Source organism: Bos javanicus, chromosome 16, assembly GCF_032452875.1.
Source record: "Bos javanicus breed banteng chromosome 16, ARS-OSU_banteng_1.0, whole genome shotgun sequence".
Classification (NCBI taxonomy): Eukaryota; Metazoa; Chordata; class Mammalia; order Artiodactyla; family Bovidae; genus Bos; species Bos javanicus.
The window spans coordinates 60,657,734-60,680,298 of record NC_083883.1 but is presented as its reverse complement, the minus strand read 5'-3'; the positions used below and the strand labels follow the sequence as shown (position 1 = coordinate 60,680,298).

The following is a 22,565-nucleotide window of genomic DNA, read 5'->3' as shown; positions in this document are numbered from 1 at the left end:
GAGGCCAACAAAGGAGAGTGAGGAGGATAAGGAACTCGGAGCGTGAGCATACTGTTGTTTGTGCAGACTGGGAAAGTGTCACTGGGAAGGTGACGCTGACATATATACACTGCTGCTGCTGCTGCTGCTGCTGCTAAGTCGCTTCAGTCGTGTCCGACTCTGTGCGATCCCACAGACAGCAACCCACTAAGCTCCCCCACCCCTGGGATTCTCCAGGCAAGAACACTGGAGTGGGTTGCCGTTTCCTTGTCCAAGGCATGAAGGTGAAAAGTGAAAGTGAAGTCGCTCACTCGTGTCCGACTCTTCACTACCCCATGGACTGCAGCCTACCAGGCTCTCTCGTCCCTGGGATTCTCCAGGCAAGAACACTGGAGTGGGTTGCCATTGCCTTCTCCAATGCATGAAAGTGAAAAGTGAAAGGGAAGTCGCTCAGTCGTGTCCGACCCTCAGCGACCCCATGGACCGCAGCCTTCCAGGCTCCTCCATCCATGGGATTTTCCAGGCAAGAGTATTGGAGTGGGGTGCCATTGCCGTCTCTGGATATAACACTAGCATATGTAAAATAGATCACTAGCAGGAAGCTGCTGTATAGCACAGGGAGCTCAGCTCGGCGCTCAGTGATGACCTGGGCTGGGGGCGGGAAGGAGGCTCAAGAGGGAAGGGACATATGTATATAACACAACATTGTAAAGCAATTGTACTCCAATTAAAAAAAAAAGTTCATTTGGATTTTCTGTAAGATGGGGAAAATCCAAATGAACTTTCTGGCCAACCCAATATATGTTAAAACTCAGAACTGTACATCTCCAAAATTCAATGTACGCAAATACTTTAAAGTAATAAAGACTATTTTAAAATGAAAAAAAAAAGAGAGAGAGAATGTAATTTTGAGGGGACGACCACATGGCTAGCTGAAGAAATGGGAGGGACCATTTGTGAGTGCAAAGGCCCTGAGGAAAGAGTGTATATGGTGTGTGTGAAGAAGAAAGAGGAGCCCAGAGGTGGTGGGGAAAGAAAACAGGTAAAGGTGAGTGTGGAGGAGCAGGGTCCATCCTTGAGGGCATTGCCAGCATCAACTTTGGATTTTTCTCTGAGAGAAAAGGGCAAACGCTGGAAGTTCTGAGCATAAGAGCAACACGATCTAACTGACATTCTAAAAGGATAAGTTTGGCTTGTTGCGGATGGACTGTGGGAAATCCTCCTCTACTCCAGGAGCACTGTGATTGCTCAGGTGAGAGAGGAGGGTGGCGTGCAGAGATCCCTGGGAGCAGTGGTGGGAGGGTATGTATTCATGGCTGTAAACATCTACCCACATTCATCTTGTTCCCTATTATCCCTTTTATTTTTGGCTGCACTGAGTCTTAGTTGTGGAATGCAGGATCTTTGGTTGTGGCATGAGAACTTCTAGTTGCAGCATGTGGGATCTAGTTCCCTGACCAGGGGTCAAACCCCAGCCCCCTGCACTGGGAGTACAGAGTCTTAGACACTGGAGCACCAGGGAAGTCCCTCCTCTTTTCCTTTTAAATTATCCTTTGAGTGGGGTCCATTTGCCCCTTCCTCTGGGAGAATGCTTGGCTAGGGCACAACTTCATTGGCCACTCCCAGGAAATAGAAAGATCCAAGGTGCTTCTCATCAGAAAGGATGTGGGGAGATCTCACCTGACTTTGTCTCTATTCTTAAGGGTCCTTCCTGGGCCATCTTTCTCTTCCTTAAAAAAAAAGAAAAGCTGTTAGTTTTATTATACAGATAATGCATGTGCCTTATAGAAACATTAGAGATTATAGATAAACACAAAGAATGATGTCAGAAATTGTCATAATCTTACTTCTCAGAGAAAACCACTGCTATTATTCTATTCTTGTATATTTCTAAGTGTCTTCAGTTCATGCAGGCTCTATGTGCATGCACATACACACACATATAAATTTTTTACCAAAAAAATGGGGTGATATTTGAATACTATGTAATACACCAATACTATCGACGGCATTAAATATATTTCAACAACATATTATTCTTAATGTCAGCAGAGCATTTCATTTTATGGGTGTACCACAATTTATTTAACCAACTGGTGTTCATTTATGTTGTTTCTGATTTTAAAATATATACATGTCACAAATGACTCCTTGATGAGTATCCTTGTAGCTAAATCCTGGCAGCCATCTGTAATTTTTTTCCCTATCTTTTAAAGCATCTGATACATATCACCAAGTTGCTCTCAGAAATATTTGTGTGAATTAGACTCATCCTGGAGTTGCTCATCTCCCTACAGACACATGACCCATAAAAAACAAAATGAACATTTCTTGGTCACATTTAAAAGCTGATGTTGATATTAAAGTGTCAGGGGGCAACTTTGCACCATTTTGCTTCACCACCTGCTGAAGGCCCACTCTTCATCTTCTGGGTCCTCTAGGATTGGAATTAGGGTCAGGCTTTCAGACTCACTGTTCAATCTCTGAGTAAGATCTGGATTGGATTTGGTTGTGGGTTTTCGTTTGTTTGTTTGTTTGTTTGTTTTTTCTAATATAGAGGGAAGTACCAGAGTCACCTTGGTCACACTTATCAGAAGGGAAGTCACCTTTCAAATACTGAAGAGGGTGCAGGGAGGCTCTACGGATCCCTGAAGCCAGACAGAAACACTTAGGAAGGTGGGTGGGAAGTTCATTGCCATGGAAATGTATATACTCAGACCTGTTGCACCCGGGAGAGATGGGGCTCCTGACCATGGTGGTGGATGCCTGAGCCCACCCTCACCCACCTTCTGGAGCTGGCGGCAACCTGTGACCAGGGAGAAGGGAGGCTGTGAGTTCGGGTCATACCAGGGCCCAGGGCAGTGATGGGAAAGGATGATACAGTCTGGCCCCCTTCTGGGCCCAGCCCTGCCTGCCCAGCTGTTTCTCTGGTGACTCCTTGAGTCAGGGCCTGGGGCTGCAGCACCTGTCACCTGTGGGTGGGCTGGGGTGATCCACTTGCCCTTCACTCTGCTAGAAATCAGACACCGAGATTAGAAAGGAAGGATACTGCTTTACAAGGGACCACTCTGACCTCTAGAACAGTCTCAATCCCCATACCATCTAATAATTTCTTATTGATTCATTTCCTAATATATACTTCCTCTCAAAACACTTATTTTTTTTAATATGGAAGTAGTTCAAATTTCATTTCATTGCAGACCTCACTCTGACTGCAGTCAGTCCAGGTGTTGGGAAACTGCAATGGAGAACTGAAACTTTTTCATCTGGGAAAGGCAATTCTGACTTTGTCGTCATTGCTGTCAGAGTAGTCTGGGTTTTTTTGAGAGTTGAATTCCTCCACATATGCTCTCATTTAGCTCTCACTGAAAGTGATGTGAAAGTCTCTCAATTGTGTCTGACTCTTTGAGACTCCATGGACTATATAGTTCATGGAATTCTCCAGGCCAGAATACTGGAGAGGGTAGCCTTTCCCTTCTTCAGGGGATCTTCCCAACCCAGGGATCGAACCCAGGTCTACCACATTGCAGGCAGATTCTTTACCAGCTGAGTCACCAGGGAAGCCCAAGAATACTGGAATAGGTAGCCTATTCCTTCTCCAGCAGATCTTTCCAACCCAGGAATGGAACTGGGGTCTCCTGCATTGCTGGCAGATTCTTTATCAGCTGAACTACCAGGGAAGCCCTAGCTCTCATTACACCCCTTTGAATTAGACGTGGTTATATTCACATTCCAGATGAAAGCATGGAGTCTGAGAGGCGACGTGACTTACCTGCAGCCACACCATTAATTCATGTCCAGAGCCAGCTGACCCTGAGATCTGTTCCTCCTTTGATCTCATCTCATTGCCCTTGGAAACGCAACCAGCCCCAGAGAGTCACAGAACACTGGCCCAGAAGTCAGAAAACCTGGGTTCTGGTCTTGGCTTTGCTACACATGGGCTGTGTGGCTGAGGGCACTTCACTGCACCACTCTGGACCTCAGAAGCCTCACTGTAAACTGAAAAGATCCAACCACTCTCTGAGATTCCTTCTAACCGTGGGGCCTTAGCTCAGGCTTATTGGGTGGTAACAGAAAGCTGCTTTGCTTAAACAGAAATGGGTGCTGTGGTCCAAGGGTCTGGAGACTCTCATGAAGCCAAGCCAGGGGCCAGCACCAGGCCAGCAGGGCTGAGGCCAGGCAGTGGTACTTGCTGTCCCCTCTCTGGAACTGCACGAGTCTCCACTTCTCTCAGCTCCTCTGTTTTCAGTCTTCTCTCTCTGCAAAATGGTTTACTTTTTCTGCAGATTACCTTTCTCTGCTTCTTTGGCTGATAGTGGCAGATGCCTCCCCAGCTCCTAATTAGAAGACCAGTTCTGGGGGCCAACTGAGTCTCCCAAAATTCCAATTTCAAATTCCCAGGGACAGAAATCGACTGGGCAAGTTGAGTCGGCTGTCCACCTTGTTCTGATCAATTGGGTCCTGTAGTGCAAAGCAGAAGTGGTGGCCCAGGTTGGGGAAACGCGCCCTCCCCACAAGAGGCTCTGTTCTCAGGAGAGGAGTCACATCTTTTCAGAGAAGAGACAGGTCAAGCATAATTCCCTTCCAGATGAGGTGACCTTGAAACCAACAGAAAAAGCACAAGCTCACCAGCAAAGCTGGCCCATGGGAAGCGTCGGCAGGAATGGCAGGCTGTGGCTCCCTGAAGGTCTGTTCCCAAGGGCAGACACGACAGCTGTCTGACAGCCAGGCAGACCTGTCCCCCAACCCACAGTGTTGTCCTTCTGCTGCCTGTGAGTTGGATGACGTGAAACTGGGACACAGGGGAGCTTGGAAAGGTCAAGGGGGACTTCGGAGACCACGCCACCAGTCCTCGGGGCTTGGTTAGCACTGCGCGGTCATTTGCACAACGAAGACTCAGCGCTTCAGCTGATCCCAGCAGCTGTTTCCCTGATGACCTTGTTTCAGTTCTTCAAACCGGCACATGGGTTCTCTCTCACTGTGTAACAAACTGCCTCAAAACCTAGCGACTTAAAGCAACAAGCATTTATTATTTCACAGTGTCTGTAGGTCAGGTAGTTAGGAGAAGCTCTTCTGGGTTCTGGCTCATTGTCTCCTCATGAGGTGCGGCAGTCAAGCGATGGCCAGGGCTGCAGTCCTCTCAGGGCTCAGCTGGGGCTGGAAAAGTGCTACTCACACCAGTGTTGGCAGGAAGCCTAGGCTCCTTGCCATGTGCCACTCACCATAGGCCTGCTTGGGTCCACACCCCATGGCAGTGAGCTTCACCCAGAATTGGTGTGCGAAAGAGAGCAAGATGGAAGCCACATGTCCTTTATGACATCATCTCAGAAGTAACACACCATCACTTCCGTCATATTCGATTCATTAGAAGCCAGACACTCTGTCTAGTCCTCACTTAAGGGGAGAGGAACTATGTTCCTCTTGAAAGAGTATCGAATTTGTGGGTCTATACCAAACCAGAACTGAGCACAGAATTGAGCCATACAATGTTCCCAAGTGTCTGGAGGTTTGGGAGTCAAGGGATGGGGTCTGGGGTGGGGGCTCCTCTTTGGTGGCAGAAATCAGTCCCCAAAGATGTTCTAATCTCCATAACTTGTGAATATGTTATGTTATACAGCAAATGGGAAGTAAGGTTGATCATCAGCTGACCTTTAAACTAAGGAGAGTAGCTGGATTATCAAGGAGGGCTCAGTGTAATCACAGGGGTCCTTCCAAGTGGAAGGAGGAGGCAGAAGAAGAATCAGAGTGATCCTGAGCACTATTTACAGTAGCTAGGATACAAAAGCAACCTAGATGTCCATCAACAGATGAATGGATAAGGAAGCTGTGGTACATATATACAATGGAGTATTATTCAGTCATGAAAAGGAAGGCACTTGAATCAGTTCTAATGAGGTGGATGAAACTGAAGCCTATTGTACAGAGTAAAGTAAGTCAGAAAAAGAAAAACAAATATTGTATATTAACGCATATATATATGGAATCTAGAAAAATAGTACTGATGAACTTATTTGTAGGGCAACAGTGGAGATGCAGACACAGAGGACACTGAACTGAATGCAAAGAATTTCACTCATGGCAGGATAGTTTGTTGAAGTCCGATTTTCTCTGAATCTTTCTTCATTCTCATTTCAAGGCAGCAGCCAGGCTTCCCCTTATCTTGGTGGAGGGATTTCGGGCAGGACACAGCATGGGGCAGTGGGAGGTCAACGGCCCGCCCCCACCTTTAAAGGCCTCTGAAGGGCAAGGTCTCCTTCAGGTGGGGTGGGGATGAGGAAACATGCCAGAGAATAAGGGTGGATCCTCAGAGCCCCAAAAGGGAGCAAGTTCCCATGAACAGTGGAGCCTTAAGTCCTGTTTGGTAATGAGACCACAGAGGGAGGCAGTGCAGGCTAGACCCTGGGCTGAGGAGTTCCTCCTATTGCCCACCCCCCCCCCCCCACACACACACACACTTCTGGGATCATACAGAATAGCATAGGATATCTTCAGGGCCTTCCCTTTGACCTGGGACATCTGTAGAACCAGGTAAAGTGGAGGGAGGCAGTGGAGACACTAAGGATGACCCTAAGGATTTCCCTTTGAACCATGAGGAAGCAAGAAGAGAGGCTGGAGTCTGAAACACACTGATTTTGATCTAAAAAAGTGGTATTCCTTCCACACTCAAGTTTGAGACTGATATTCAATACTTTGACTCCTGCTTTGGCTTTAAACGAAGATTTTACTCTCCGGGTGGAAGGAGCCGGGGGCAGGGTGGTATGTGAGAAGGCAGCAAGTCTTTCAAGGAGTGGGGAGAGGCTGAACCCAAGCCGCTGATGGGTCCTGAGGCAGCATTAAGTTGGAACTATGTCCTCGGTCACACAGGAGTTGAAGTACAGATAAATCAGAAAGCAGGTCCAGACGCCAAGGGTGAGAAGGATGCCCAGGCGTGGTATGGAAGTTTCCTGTTATATGGGGAGAAAGTCAGGAGCCTGAAGCGAGGTCAGCTGGGCAGCTGGCAAGGCACCCTGCCCTTCACAGAAGCCTCTGGGCAGCCCCCAGGCTGGGCTAAGCAAGTCCTCCTTTCTCGAAGTGCCATGCCCTCTAAGGCCGGGCGGATGCGGTGGGGGCAGAGCCTGCACAGGCTGGGGTTGATGGGAATGCGCCCTGGAGCACCGCCTTTGGGATGACTGGGCACCCGATTGAGACAAGGGGCTTGCAGGGATCTACCTACCCCCGATCGTAGTTGTTCTGTGGGGTACACAACAAACATTTCTCCTGTGGAGGACAGAAACAGCACAAGAAAGATCATTTTTCCCTGGTCCAAGATGGCCAGGCTGCTGGGCACCTCATCGGGTCTTGCTATAGGAGAGGACAGAACAATATAGTTGCACTTGGGAGTGGGCGCATCCAGGGTTGAGTCCTACTTAGTCATGGTTTCAGAATCTCCCCAGTCCTAGAGGGCAAGACCCCAGAGTGGATTCAAGACTAGGGAGGCATCCCCAGGCCGGGAGAGGAGTGGAACCCGGGGAGAGAGCCCAGGGGAGGTAGAGGGGAACAGGAGACCAGGGGCTTTAACACTGCAGCAGGGTGGGGAGGGCTTCACTTACAAAGCAGGAGTCACACTGGTGAAGGGGATCCATTGGGTCTTTTGGTTGTTGCAGTGCCACCATCTTTTTGTGAAGGGAGAGCGGTGCTCCACCAGCCGCATCCATTTTCCTGAGCCGGAGCTGTGGCTCTGTGTCTGTCTTTCCTATCAGCCTGAGTTCTTGCTGCATCTTCAGTCCTCTCCTAAGGGGACTGGGGAGTCAGGAAGGGGCAGAATTGGGGAGAATAATTTTCAACATGAAAGGAACTCACCAGTAGCATGGGTGGCCATGGAGGGTCTTGACTCCAAAGCCACTGGGGGCAAGAGAAACTAAGACAGCTCCTTGAAGGCTCTGGGAGTCCTCTGAACTTCAGGGACATTTGGCAAAGAAAAGGAAGGAGACTCTTTAGGGATGAGGAGAGATGGGGGCAGGTTGTACTTACAACTTGCTGTTCTTCTGTATATTTATTAAAACATCCATCTTCTCATCCATATCCTTTTGCATTTCCTTCCAAAAGAGAAGTCAAAGCTAGAATCATCATCATGAAGGGCTTCTGAAATCCCTTTCTCCTGCTTCACTCTGTGAACCACTGTGAGGCCACCTCCGCATATTACTTCCTCAAGAATCCTCACTGGCCCTGGGTGAGGTAGCTCACAGAATGTTCATGACACATGCTACCCACCCCTCCTTGTCTCCTTCCCCATTCCACGAGGAAGCTGAAGCACAGGCAGAGTCCTTAGGGGCTGGTTCAAAGTCTCCAAGTGAGTTAAAGGCCAGGATCTGTTTTACCTGATCTTACACCTAAATGAACTGGAGAAGGAAATGGCAATCCACTCCAGCCTGGAAAATCTCGTGGACAGAGGAGCCTGGTAGGCTACAGTCTATGGGGTCGCAAAGAGTCAGACATGACTGAGCGACTTCACTTCACTTCACACCTGAATGAAACCCTATCTGCCTTGGTTCAATGCCTATAAAATCATGGAACCAAGAAAACAAATCTTATGACCCCTAAAGACACTTCTGATGCCAATGGTTTGACCCCTGCCATGTACACAGATCCTGGATATGTGTTTGTTCCATCTCTTACTCAATTCCTGGCAGAAATGGTCAACGCAAAACAGATAATAGTGCAAATGGCTCCTCACATGTATTGTTAAGAACTGAAATAATAATAAAATCTTCTTGGTAAAGTTTAGAGCTATAAAATTTGACCTGGAAAAATTGGAGAGAAATAGTGGTCACAAAGAAACTCTAAGATGGCTGATGTTATTACTGATAGTATCTGTTGAGGACAAAAATAGGGTTGGATTGAATATCACAAAATATAAAAAAAAAAAATTGCTTCCAGGAGAATCATTTTAATAATAAAAAAATGAAAGATTTGGGAAGAGTTTATTGATCTGGGGTAGAAAATTAATCAAGGAATTACTGTCAGGATGGAAATGATTTCCCAAAAAGATCTTTTTGAAAAGCACTTAAGTGTTTGTATAAATTTTGAATAAGATATTTGTATTCATAAGTAAAGTCAAAATATCTTTGAAGTCAAAATGCCCCCTGGGTCCAAGGACCTCCTTGGTGGTCCAAGGAAGATCCTGAACTCCCGATGCAGGAGGCCCAGGTTCCATCCCTGGTCGGGGAACTAGATCCCATATGCTACAGCCAAGACGTGTGCCACAAATAAGACCTGGCACAGTCAAATAAATAAATATATTTAAAATTCTCCCCTGGGTCCAAAACATCAGAGTTTGCGGGGAGCTGCCCGTGAGAATGGGGTCCTTTGTCCAAAGGACACAGCTCTGGGAGCTGCCTCAGTCCTTGAGGGTTTGCTTGCAAACATAGCTCTCTGTCCCGCCACCCCAGAGATTAGGCGCTTATTTACTGCAGACACCTGGAGTTCTGTGCAAACTTCTCACGCACAGAGAAATGTTATCTGGTGCAAGAAATTATAACAGGGTTCCATTCCCATGCTCTCAAGATTTCTTGTGACTGTTTGTAAGATGTATAGGTCAACCAAGAAAAAATGTCAACTGTCTTGTCTTTCTCACGCTCTCCTGTATAAATATAAGATGCTGAATAAAGTCGGTGTCAGACCGCTTCCCTTTGTGGAGACGTGTCTGAACCTCTCGACCCCATCTTTGTTGTAGTCTCTTGCTGTAGTTTTCTTTCTCAGCCGCGCCGTGCACGTTCTCAGGACCTGATCGACTTTGCCGGCTGGCACCGGCAAGAGTTAATACATTTCACTTTCTTAGAAGTCTCACCATCACTTCAAACTCATACTTCAAACTGATCTCCATCATGTTCTCTTCTAAATTTGCTGTTTTCCTACTGTCTTTGTGACTGTCATCTCTTTCTTCTAGCCATCCAGATTAAAACTGGTGTCATCATAGACGCTTGCCTCACTTATATTCTTTCTACTGAATCAGTCACCAAGCATGCTATTTTCCCTTCACTGCATCGTTCGGATTGACCCTTTTCCTTCTGTTCCTACATTGGGTCCAGCCTTCTTCACCTTGAGTGGGGATGCGGCTTCCTGTTTGATATTCTTGCTCCAGACGACCCCCACCTGCTTCCTGGTGCCCCCACCCCCACCCCGCCCCAGCCACCTTGCAAGCAGCTGCCAACTCAGCTTTCTGAAGTGCTGTTCCTAGCGTGTTCTTTGATTAAGAATCTCCAGAGGCCTCTTACCGCTTACACAACCAAGTCCCAACCTGTCTGCCCGTCTTTCAAAAGCCTTCATTATCCATCGCCTTTGTGCCCACTCCGTTTTATTTCTCACAGTTTCCCCCAATGATCCCACTTATATGACTGATCTCCCCACTGACCGTGATAAGCTTCTCATTCCTCCTGCTTCCATGCTGTGTGCAAGCTGCTCCCGTGCCCAAAATATCCTCCTTTGTGCCTTGTGATACCCAGCCCTACCCACTAACAAAACACTTACTGTGTTTGCATTTTAATACAGAAATAGCACAACCTTTTGCAGAAAAATTGGACAATACAGAGGAATATAAAAGGGAAAATTAATCTCATCATCTAGTGATAACAGCAATTAACCCTTGGGTAGATTTCTTTCCAGTCTTTTTTCTATATAATTACTTACCTATTTTTTTTCATCTAGTTGTGATCAGCCTGTACATTATTGCTTGTATCGTGCTTTTTAAAATTCTCATTATAAGCATTCTTTCTAAACACTGTCTCCTATAGTTAATTTTCATTATATGTTAATAGATATATCATAATTTATTTGACTCTTCCTCTACTATTGAAAATTGTGGCTGTTGACAATTTTTTGCTGTTATAAATAATCCTGTGATGAACATCTTTTTATATGTACCCATGCAGGCATTTCTGATTATTCTCATAGGTTAAATTCTGAGAAGTCAAAGAGTTGATAAGTCATGGGGTTTTGATATTTTTGATACCTATTGTCTAAATTCCTTTTCAGTTTTGTACAAACTTGTACTCTGATCAGCTGTAAAGAGCATTCCTATCTTGATTTGTAATTGTCATAGATTAAAACTTGGTTTATTTGAATGTGGCAATTACCTAAGTTGTTTTCATTTGTGTTTATTTGTTTATTCATTAGGTAAAACTTTGTATTTATTGCTTTTTAGTAATATTCTTTTTTTTTTTTTGCTTTTTAGTAATATTCTTATCTGTGGATTGTTCACATACACCCTTTCCCCATTTTCCTATTTGATTGTTAATGATTTGTGTGAGTTTTATATGTTATAGATAAAAACCTTTTGTCTATGTTGATCATATTTGTGGAAAATTATTTCCTTCAAACTGTTCTTTACTTTCTAATTATGTGTATGGTGCTTTTCTGTTATGATTTTTAAATTTTTTGTATTGTTAAACATATCAGTATTTCTTTTATGATTTCTTTCATTATAATTATATTTAGACCATCCAGTAAAATACATACAATTTCTTATTTTTTTTTAATTCATGTTATAGACTATTTCAGTTTATAGTGTTAACTGAGTTAAGTTTTCCCCTTATATAATCAGGCAATATTCTTCTTTTTGTTTAATTTTTATTGGAGTATAGTTGATTTACAGTGTTGTATTAAAGTTTCTGCAATACAGCAAAGTGAATCAGATAAACATATATCCACACTTTTTAAAATCCTTTTCCCATGTAGGTCATTACATTGAGAAGAGCTCCTCATGCTATACAATAGTTTCTTATTGTTGTCTATTTTATATATTGTAGTATGTATGTGTCAACCCCAGTCTCCCAATTTACCCCGCCTCCCCTTCCCGTCCCCCCAGTAATCATAAGTTTATTTCCTTCATCTGTGGCTGTGTTTTTGTTTTGTAAGAAAGTTCATTTGTAGCATTTTTTAGGATTTCACGTATAAGTAATATGACATTTGTTTCTCTCTCTGACTTACTTCACTAAGTATGACAATTTCTAGGTCCATCCATGTTGTTGCAAATGACATTACTTCATTATTTTTTATAGTTGAATATTTCATCGTATAAATATTCTTAATATTGATAATCTTGTCCTTCTCTCTGATAATTTTAAAAATCATCTTTATTGTATTTTAAATTTTATAGAGCTGTGGTGCCCAACTGTGAGCATATAATTGAATCAACTGAGGATCTTTAAAAATTACCAATGCCCAGACCTCTGATTTAACTGCTATGGGGTGCAGCCAGCGGTAAAGAGAGGCAGCTCAAAACCACAGTACAGGTGATTCCAACGTGTGGCCAATGTTAACAACTACTGCTGAAGTGCTAAGGACCTGGTTCTCATCAGAAGCAACCATCTTAATCATGTAACAGCATTTTGAGCAATGGTGCCCCAGCTTGGCGGAGAAGGCAATGGCACCCCACTCTGGTACTCTTGCCTGGAGAATCCCATGGGTGGAGGAGCCTGGTGGGCTGCAGTTCATGGAGTTGCTGTGAGTCAGACATGACTGAGCGACTTCACTTTCACTTTTCACTTTCACTTTTCACTTTCATGCATTGGACAAGGAAATGGCAACCCAGTCCAGTGTTCTTGCCTGGAGAATCCCAGGGACAGGGAAGCCTGGTGGGCTGCCGTCTCTGGGGTCGCACAGAGTCGGACACGACTGAAGCGACTTAGCAGCAGCAGCAGCAGCAGCATGCTGCTTTACTTGTCTGCTTATCCTTGGGCTGTACCACCTTCGTTTGATTATTGTGACTTCATTATGAATTTTAATATCTGGTAAGGGTGATGCCTCTTTACAACTCTTGAAAAATTTATAGGTAAATGTGTTTGCCTATTTATACTTTTACATTGGTTGTTCTCCTGGGGAACATGAATAAAAGCCCAGGCTGCAAGGACCTGAGCTCTGTTTCTTAATATTAGTGCTCCCACTGATTCTGAAACTCAAAATTTGAAAACTGGTATTCTAGAAACTAGATAATCTTTTCAGTAATTACTGAATTCAAAAATAACCTTATTGGACTCTTGGATAGATTTGCATTTAACTTTCAAACTTTTAGACTCACCGTACCACCCACTTTCCCTAGGGCACTTCCCTGGTGAACCAATGGCTATTACACTGCGCTCCCAATGCAGGGGCCCAGGTTCAGTCCATGGTCAGAGCACTAGATCCCACATGCCCCAACTAAGAGTTCACGTGCCACAACTAAAAAGATACTGTGTGCCACAAAGAAGACCCGACACAGTCAAATAAATAAATATTGAAGAAAGAAGAAGACTCACTTTCTCTAAAACGACTTTCTGGTCACCCCAGTCCACATTCACTTCTCATGTCTTTAAACTCCTACTTAAGTGACAACCGGTCATCATTTAACTTTGTACTTGCATGGCTCCTGTGTGCTCAGTTGCATCTGACTCTTTGAGACTCCCATAGACTGTAGCCCGCCAGGTTCCTCTGTCCATGAGATTATCCTGGCAAGGATACTGGAGTGGGTTGCCATTTCCTCCTCCAGGAGATCTTCCTGACCCAGGGATCAAACCCTCATCTCCTTGGCTCCAGCATTAGCAGGCGGATTCTGATACTTACCTGTTATTTATGCAATAGAGTTTGAGTCTCTTACTAGATTGTAAGCACTTTCAGATCAGGCTCTGGCTTCTTCTTCCATGATTCCTGGTACGGTACTGGCCCATGGAGGTCATTCAGTAAGTACTTACCTTCATAATCTCCACAAATTCCTGGAGTTTATCAAAATCCTTGTCCATTACATCCTTTATCTAGTGAGGAAGAAAGGCACGCAGCACATTACTGAATGTGGAGTTGTCTTTTGAGAGTTTTAAGGTAAGTGCTGTATCTGCTCCCCTGGAATGAGCTGATAAAGTTTAAGGAATGTTCTAATAATGACTTATTTAAGCCACTTCTTCCCAAGAGTCTGTGAAGGGTAAATGCATGTACCACCAAGTCACCACCAGCAGCAGCCGGGGCATAACTTGGATCTGGCCATTGTAAGGCTGCCACGTGGAACCCAAATCACAGCTCCAATTACACACTCTTGCTTGAGTATTTTCTTTGTTCACAAATATACTATAGGTGATTTCATCAGAGAAACAAGAGTTCTTGGTCTCCAGCTTGCTCAGGGGAGGAGAAATTGGCCCCTGATGGCCTCCAAATTCCAAGTCAGCCCCTCTCACTCTGTTACTAAGATTGTATCTCCCCATCCTAATCAATGAGACACCTTAGAGAGCCCTTATCATTCCAAAATCGGATTTAAGCCTCAGACATGAAAGAGACAAATAACCTAAGCTGCCTGACACAAGCACTCTAGGGAATTTGGGCTTAGTTAATGGTATTGCTCTTTCATGCAATTTTCGAATTCCTTCACTATTCAAAGTTAGGTGTTGCATTTTCCTGGGAACTACCCTTTAACTCCGTGAGAGGTCAAGTCTCATCCTGTTACCTGTTTTATCTCCTCCATTTTTTCCTTCAGCTCTTCCCGCACTTCCCTGAGTTCATTCTGAGGAAATAAAACAGAGGAGTAAAGTGTCTTGGATGGAAGGGAAACAGTCAAAAGAAGGAAAGATAAGATCCTGGGGCATAAGGAGCAGAAGATCATTGCCAGGAGGGAGGAAAGAAAGGATGCTGTTAAGAAAATAGTACGGTGGCACGCACTGTACCTCCGGATGTTGATGCACTGTGAAAAGGCCACACACTCCCTGCTGTGGTGTCACCACCAAAATCGCAGGGTCTAAGTCTAATGGCGAGGAAGCATCAGACAACCTGGACTGAGGCCATTCTACAAAACAAATGATTTGTAATCCTCAAAACTGACAGTGTCGCAGAATACAAGGTCGAAGAACTGTTCCAGATGAAAAAAGACTTGGAAACTGGAAGCCAGGTGTGATTCTGAATTGGATCCCAAACCAAAAAATTTATCTCCTCTTTTGTTATGAAAGACATTGGCAGGATAACTGGGGGAATCAGATTAAGGGCTGTAGATGAGAACTGTATCAACATGAATCTCCTGACTTTGATGTCTGGATGATTGTACTATGGCTGTGTAAGAGAGTGATCTTGTTTTGAGGAAATGTATACTGAAATTTCGGAGAACCACATGCTTGCAAATGGTTCAGGATATATATATATTGTGTGTGTGTGTGTGTGTGTGTGTGTGTGTATATATATATATATATATATATACACATATATAAATATGATAAAAAGAGAAAATAACATGATAAAACATTTGGAAATCTGGGGGAAGAGTATACTAGAACTCACTGTACCATTTTTTGGGAAAATATTCTGTAAGCCAGAAATAATTTTAAAGTAGAAGCAGAAGGTGTGAAGTCGCAGGGGCCTGAGCAGAACTGCAGGGACCAGCAGTTTATCTGCCCCATACGTTGCTCCGTCAGCTCCACCTGTTCACTGGGTTGGTCCAACCTGCTGCCTCCAGCGTCCCCACACCTACCTTTAGCTCCTTTGTCCCTCCTGGTTTGGTAAATGGCCCTTCTTGTTTAGCTCCTTTGTAGTCATATGTCTGTCGGTTGAAAACAGAAACACAGAATATTGGAAATAGCCATTGTGGGCAGAAGAGGCAAGGGAGATCCCCCGTAGGTTCGGCTCCTCGCTTCGGGCCTGGGCAGAGGTGAGAGCTGGTGGCCTGGCCCCACCAGCAGCAGCGTTCCCTCAGTCCTTCTCCTTTGTCTGAGCCCATCTCATTCCACTCCCTTCCTGGCCCGCTGGGCCTCAGCTTTCCATGCCCTTAGCAGTCATGCTCATTTCTGCCCCAGGGCCTCTGGGCATGTGGCTTCCTCCAGCCCTGGCGCGCATCCTTGGCCCTCCAGTGGCCGGAGCCTTGTCCTCTCCAGGCTGAGGAAGGCCTTTCTGACAGCCCCCCAGACCTACAGTAACCACCCAATTTCGGCTTCCTATTTCAATCCCCTGTATCATAGGTAACACTACCGAATTTTTCCTCATTTATTTATGCATCTGCTTTGTTCTATGACAGCAGAGTGCTCTCTCTCACTCTCTCTCTCATGTATCTGCCAACACCTGGAACAAGTCTTGGCCACCAGGATAGGCGAATGACCCCTGGCTCCAAGTCACCTCCCCAGGGGTCTCAGGCCTGGCTGCCGGGATGGCATCAAAAAAGCTTCTTACTTTGATCGGCTCCGGCTTCAATTCCAGGCAAACTGCCTTGTAGTTCTTGCTCTGCAGAGAGGGAAGGTGGGATTCAGGCTGCCAGGCATCAGGCTTGAGGAGGACTAGGGAAGCTGGGGGAGGACTGGAAAAAATTGGGGAGGACTCCCCCCAACTCAACCCTGCCTGTCCAACTGCACTTAAGATCAGGCCCACACACCCCCAGCCCCTGAGCCAAGACAACTCACATTTTGTCATGTTAAAACCTGCCTGTTCAGCAGGCTGCCCTCTTCTTGCTGGGGGGGCCGGCAAGAGCACTTTGAGATAACTGAAGGAAGCTGGCTAAGTAGTTTTTCGGGAGCACTGACTTTGGAGGTAGACAGATAGACTGGAATCCTCCTCTCAGCCATCCTCCTCACTGGTTGTGTTAACTTAGGCAAGTTACTTAGTCTCTCCGGAGCCTTTATTTCTTAATCTTTAAATTGTGGGTGATAATTACCTTTATTTAATGAGCTTCTTCTATGCCTTAAACATGTGGGTCAGAGGTAGGCCTGGCTGGGGTCATGGCTTCCAGAGTGGCTGGAGTTGGGGTGGCCCATTTCAGTGCTCCTCGTCCTAGCGGGGAGTCCTTGCCACCTCAAGGCCCGGGGTCCATTCCCCACCATCCTTCCAGGCTGAGAGGCTAGCTACCTCATGCTCAGAGGGAGAAGGAAAAGCCGAGGGTGTGCTGGGGACTCTCTGTACCCCCACCCCCGCCTCCACCCAGTGGGCGCTCAGCGTTTCCCCTTTACCAGGCTTGTCTTCTTCGGTTCCACCCTCTTGGCCGACATGATGGAGGAGGCCAGAGTGTTCTTCCACTTCCCAACCTCCCCTCGATGGGCCCCCGTGACCAGGCCACTGTCCTAGGCAGCTTACAGGCTGAGGTCAGGAGGACCACCACCTCTCTGTGGGTGGAACAGCTGAGGTCACAATGCCCAGGACCTACACACCGGCCCAGAGTGTCACTGCAGCTGCGAGCCTGGGGTGTCTAGGCCACTGAGAAGAGGACCTCAGGCCGGGTTCCAAAGCCACGAAGTTTCCCTCCGGCAAGGGGGAGGGGGACCCCCTGCAGAGTCCACCTGAAGGACAGCAGCCTGTACGGCCCAAGCACAAGGCACACCCTGGAGAAGGAAAAATTGTTGGCTGCACCCCAGCAGGACCTCCCCTAAGACTAGGAGGAGGCATCTGCCCTCAACAATGAGTTTCTCTTCAGAGACCACTCACCTCCTCTTCTGGCCCTTCCTTGAGCCTGAAGCTATTTTGGGTTGAGGTGCCCTGAAGTTTTTGCAATTCAAGGTGTCTGTGCTGTGCTAACCCGGGGCTCTTGGTACCAATCTCGGCGGGGTGATCTCTGATGCCCTGGCCTGACTTTACAGCTGGCCCTGCCCCTCTGCCCTCTTCCACCCACCTCCATTCTTCCTCCTGGTTTTTCTACCCTCCTGGAAGAGAGTCAGGGCAAAAAGCAATAAGTAGACTGTGAATGGTGAGAATCCTGGATGATGGGCAAGGAAGGTTACTGAGGCCATTCTGAGGGTAACTGTGATTTGTGTTTAAAAGACAAGTGGACACAGGGTGGGAAAAGGAGGGTGGGATGAATTGGGAGATTAGGATTGACATATATACACTACCATGTGTGAAATAGATAGCTAGTAGGGATAGAGCACAGGAAGCTCAACTCGGTGCTCTGTGATGACCTAGAGGGATGGGATGGTTGGGGGGCGGTGGAAGGTCCTAGAAGGAGGGGATATATGTATATTTATAGCTGATTCACATCGTTGTATGACAGAAACTAACACAATATTGTAAAGCAATTATACTCCAATTAAAAAAAAAAAACCCACCAAAAGAAGTTTAAACAACATGGCCTCCCCTGAGACCTAAAATTATTCCATATCCGGGTTAGGAAACCTAATTTCTCTTCCCTCTTATCCTTGGGTATTCCTTCCTCCCTTTCATTTCAAATACTAGTTGCTTCAGAAAGGGAGGACCAACTTGGAAATTCCTAGGACAGACAGTACAGGAAATGATGCAAATTGTGTGTTAAGTATGTGCCCGCATCCCAGACACGACCGATTGTACTCACCTGGCCATTTCCTGGGCCTGTGCCTGTCCTTCCCAGAGGCTCTGGGCTCTGGGACTTATTTTGCAGCTTCCATCCTCGGGACAGACCTTGATCTCAGCTCATCACAACCAAAGGAGAATGTCTGTCACTATTCAGCTGGGGAGGGGAGGGTGGGGGCAGGAAGTGGTGGGGAGTTTCCCAGGCTCCTTTCCCCCTCATTCCAAATGAGGGGTTGGAACACTAAGTCCTTTGACCACTGTGCTCAGTCCTTCCAGATCTGCTGACTGCATGGCAGGAGGGCCCCTTCTTCACAGGCTTCCAAAGATCCCACAGGCTTTAGCAGGAAACTGCAGTGAAAATGACCGACTCCTTCTCAATGTTTACCAGCCTAGTGAAAATGGGCACCATCTCCTCTTTGTTGGGGATTGAGTTCCTCCTGGACCTGAAGAGAAATGTCCTTTGTTTGGGGGAGCACTTGTTAAATGAGCCTCCTTCTAGACAAGCTCACTGACCCATATATCAGGAAATTGAGTGTAAAAGAAATCAAGGCCTTGTTGTGAAACTGCTTTATAATGTAGAAAATTTACACAGACGCACACACACACACACACACCATCATCATCATCACCAATTTGGACATTATCATGATTTGGACAGAAATTTGGCCACAGACCCACATTTTGCCTTCATACAGTACTTGCTGTTCATGCCCTCAAATACATCACTGTTGTCATCAATATGTCCTGGAAGGGCTGGGGATATGTTTAATAAACCTAAATAAATGAGTCTGTTATTTTCTTCTCTAAGATTTTGCAACCGCTTGAGGCCCTAAGTGAACAGGAACTAAAAGGCCTCTTGATGAAAGTGAAAGAGGAGAGTGAAAAAGTTGGCTTAAAGCTCAACATTCAGAAAACGAAGATCATGGCATCTGGTCCCATCACTTAATGGCAAATAGATGGGGAAACAGTGGAAACAGTGTCAGACTTTATTTTTTGGGCTCCAAAATCACTGCAGATGGTGACTGCAGCCATGAAATTAAAAGACATTACTCCTTGGAAGAAAAGTTATGACCAACCCAGATAACATATTGAAAAGCAGAGACATTACTTTGCCAACAAAGGTCCGTCTAGTCAAGGCTATGGTTTTTCCAGTGGTCATGTATGGATGTGAAAGTTGGACTGTGAAGAAAGCTGAGCACTGAAGAACTGATACTTTTGAACTGTGGTGTTGGAGAAGACTCTTGAGAGTCCCTTGGACTGCAAGGAAATCCAACCAGTCCATTCTGGAGCTCAGCCCTGGGATTTCTTTGGAAGGAATGATGCTAAAGCTGAAACTCCAGTACTTTGGGCCCCTCATGCAAAGAGTTGACTCATTGGAAAAGACTCTGATGCTGGGAGGGATTGGGGGCAGGAGGAGAAGGGGACGACAGAGGATGAGATGGCTGGATGGCATCCCTGACTCGATGGACGTGAGTCTCAGTGAACTCCGGGAGTTGGTGATGGACAGGGAGGCCTGGTGTGCTGCGATTCATGGGGTCGCAAAGAGTCGGACACGACTGAGCGACTGAACTGAACTGAACTGAACTGAGGCCCTGCGTGGGAGCAGCCTTGAGACGTGGGTATTACTGTGGTATAACTTTGTTCCTTGCAGGCCATAGGCCATTCTTACCTGAAGAATGTCAGATAGACTTTTTCTAAACCCCCTTCATGGCAATAATCCACTGGTCCAGGGCAAGAAGTATATACAACCCTCCGAGAGGAATTCTCTGGGCCCCGAGCTCCCACTTGAAGTTGAAAAAGGAGGCGTAAGCGAAACTGCTTTCTGGGTGGCAACACTGGTGTGAAAGTCGCTCCCTGGGCAAGACAACTCAGAGGAAACCCAACACTGAAGCAGGCCACGGTCATTTGCTGAACGCCCTAAACATAAGCGTTAATTTCTTTCTATCTCATTCTTGGTTAAAACAAAGCCCTCTTCTTGTGCCCCCACCACTCTGACACCTGTGACAATGACAACCCATGCAGAGAGCTGTGAATCGAGGGGCCCTGCCTGTCTCGGCCACACACCTCACTGGAAGGTCGCCTTTATCCAGGCTCAGGCCCAGGCCGGGTCTCAGCAAGGAGCTCCGGGTCACTATGTAGGGGACTCCACAGTAACACCCCGCCTGCTCATTCAACACTGAGCCCCGCCTGTGTGCCGAGCGCTCTGCTAGGCGCTAGGAGCACAAGGATACCGGAAAAGGCCCCTGGCGTCTAGGGACTCATCACTGATGGGCTGACAGGGCATCATTAGAACCACACTTGCAATATAGTGAGTAAGGTCAGGGTGCTGAGAGCCCAGGGAGAGGCTCGGCCCGGTTCTCAGAGCTGGCTCTTTCTCATGTTCTTCTGGATCCCATTCCTGGCCTAGTGAGCTTCCCACTGCCCTTGACTTTAGAGAATTTCTTCTCTAAACCCGGTGCGGGAGGTGTGGAGAGCCACGTTACCTCCTACATACCAGACTTTCCCGTCACCGATACCCTCTCTGTCTCTGAAGATGACACACTCTGCCCAGCGCAGTGGGGCCGTCTCTTCCATGCTGAGCCCTGTATGGCGAGTGTCTACTGTCTCCAGCACAGCGAATGGGTCTTCCTTCTGGCAGAAAGAGGTGCTAGCTTGTCCCAGCAGGTGTGCTGGGTACCGTATCAGCCTTCTCTGCTCCATCTGGCCCAAGTTCACCTTTACCTGGCCTTGTCATTCGGCACAGCAACTGGAACTGGAGTTAAATCTACACATCCTCTAACAGAGCAAGAAGGTGTCCTCTGAGCCACCTGTGTCAGGCTTTCACCACCTCCCAGTGTCATAACACACACCCATTCCCAGAGGTCCTGTGGGCGCCTGCCTCGGGAAATAATGGGATGTTCATAAATGGAACAACCTGGTTTTGTGCCTGGATCTCCCTCAGCTCTCAGAGAGTTGGAAAACCTCAAGCCCCACATCCACACAAAGGAGACTTTGCAGGGCCCACCTGGTGTCAATGAGATTCGTCTTGCTGACCTCTCTCACGAACCTCACCTGGCCTCCGCCCTGCTGCTCTCTGCCAGCCCCCCCGCCCGCCACCCCCGGATGTTCTACGGGCCTTCTAATGTGCCTCCCACTTCATTACTTGGATTAGTCAGGGTTCTCCAGAGAAACAGAATCAATAGGACATCTATTTATATATCTATCTGTCATCTATCTATCTAGACATTTATCTTAAGGAATTGGCTCACATAATTACAGAGGCTGAGAAGCCCCATGATCTGCCATCTGGAGACCCAGGAGAGCCAATGAGGGCAGTTCCCTTCTGAGTACAGAAGACTGAGGTCCTAGCTATAAAACAGGCTGAGAAAGGATTCTTTCTTACTCAGTCTTTTGTTCTGCCTAGGCCTTCAACAGATTGGATGGGGCCCACCCACATTAGGGAGGACAGTCCGTTTTACTCAGTCTACCTATCCAAGTGTTAACCTCACCCAAAGCACCCTCACACACATACCCAGAATAATGTTCAACCAAATTCAGCTGACCCTTGAACATGGGTTTGAACTACATAGGTCCACTTACAGGAGGATTTTTTTCAGGAGTAAATACTGCAGTGTTATGCAGTCTGAAGTTGGCTGAATCTCCAGGTGCAGAACTGTATATACCAGGGCTGACTAGAAAGCAATACAGACTTTTGACTGTCCAGCGGGTTGGCACCCCTTTCCCCCACATTGTTCAAGGGTCAACTGTAGGACTTCCCTGGTTGTATAGTGGATAAGAATCCTCTTGCCAATGCAGGGGACATGGGTTCGATCCCTGGTCTGGAAAGATTCCACATGCCACCGAGTAACTAGAGCCCATGTGCCACAACTACTGAGCCCGGGTGCTGTAACGACTGAAGCCCCTGCTCCTAAAGCCTGTGCTCTGCAACAAGGGAAGCCAGCACAACAAGAAGCCCAAGCACCACAATTAGCGCCTGCTCGCCACAGCTAGAGAAAGCCAGTGAGCAGCAGTGAAGGCCCAATACAACCGAAAAGAAATAATTTTATTTTTTTTTAAAAAAGAAGGGTCAACAGTCTCTGAGCACCCTGTGACCTAGCCAAGTTGACGTAAGATTAAACATCATATTACCTGTCTCTGCAGTTTTCTTGACCCATCTCCTCATTTCCTGGAGCACAGCTCCTTTCCTTGAGTCATGTCAGATGTGGCCTGATCTCGTGGTAATAACTGACCTCTGGCTTGGCCTCAGGCCCTGCCCACTGGGGCCCTGGCCCCTGGCTCTTCAGTACCAGATCCCTCCTTCCTCCTTTGTCCCTGTTGGAGAGCTTCCTCCCACCCTACTGCTGTGGCTGGCAATTTAAGGC

The 22,565-nt window shown here is 46.7% G+C and overlaps 1 protein-coding gene across 10 annotated transcripts in view; it reads right to left on the bottom strand.

Moving 5' to 3' along the window:
- TEX35 (testis expressed 35) overlaps positions 1-17,274 on the bottom strand; it is a 57,722-nt gene extending 40,448 nt beyond the window's left edge. For 3 of the 10 annotated variants that reach the window (XM_061383311.1, XM_061383313.1, XM_061383310.1), the window contains exons 1-10: positions 16,896-17,270; positions 16,072-16,176; positions 15,434-15,502; positions 14,423-14,479; positions 13,683-13,742; positions 7,990-8,054; positions 7,569-7,758; positions 7,193-7,236; positions 2,766-2,991; positions 1,660-1,709 (exon numbers count right to left, since the gene is read on the bottom strand). In XM_061383311.1, coding sequence (XP_061239295.1) covers positions 1,660-1,709; positions 2,766-2,991; positions 7,193-7,236; positions 7,569-7,758; positions 7,990-8,054; positions 13,683-13,742; positions 14,423-14,479; positions 15,434-15,502; positions 16,072-16,176; positions 16,896-16,934 — 905 coding nt within the window. In that variant the 5' untranslated portion in view covers positions 16,935-17,270. Of the gene's footprint in view, positions 1-1,659; positions 1,710-2,765; positions 2,992-6,680; positions 6,924-7,192; positions 7,237-7,568; positions 7,759-7,989; positions 8,055-13,682; positions 13,743-14,422; positions 14,480-15,433; positions 15,503-16,071; positions 16,177-16,895 lie in introns of those variants that run through there. The other 7 variants (XM_061383309.1, XM_061383312.1, XM_061383314.1 and 4 more) reach the window with 7 other exon arrangements.
- Positions 17,275-22,565: the final 5,291 nt, after the last annotated feature.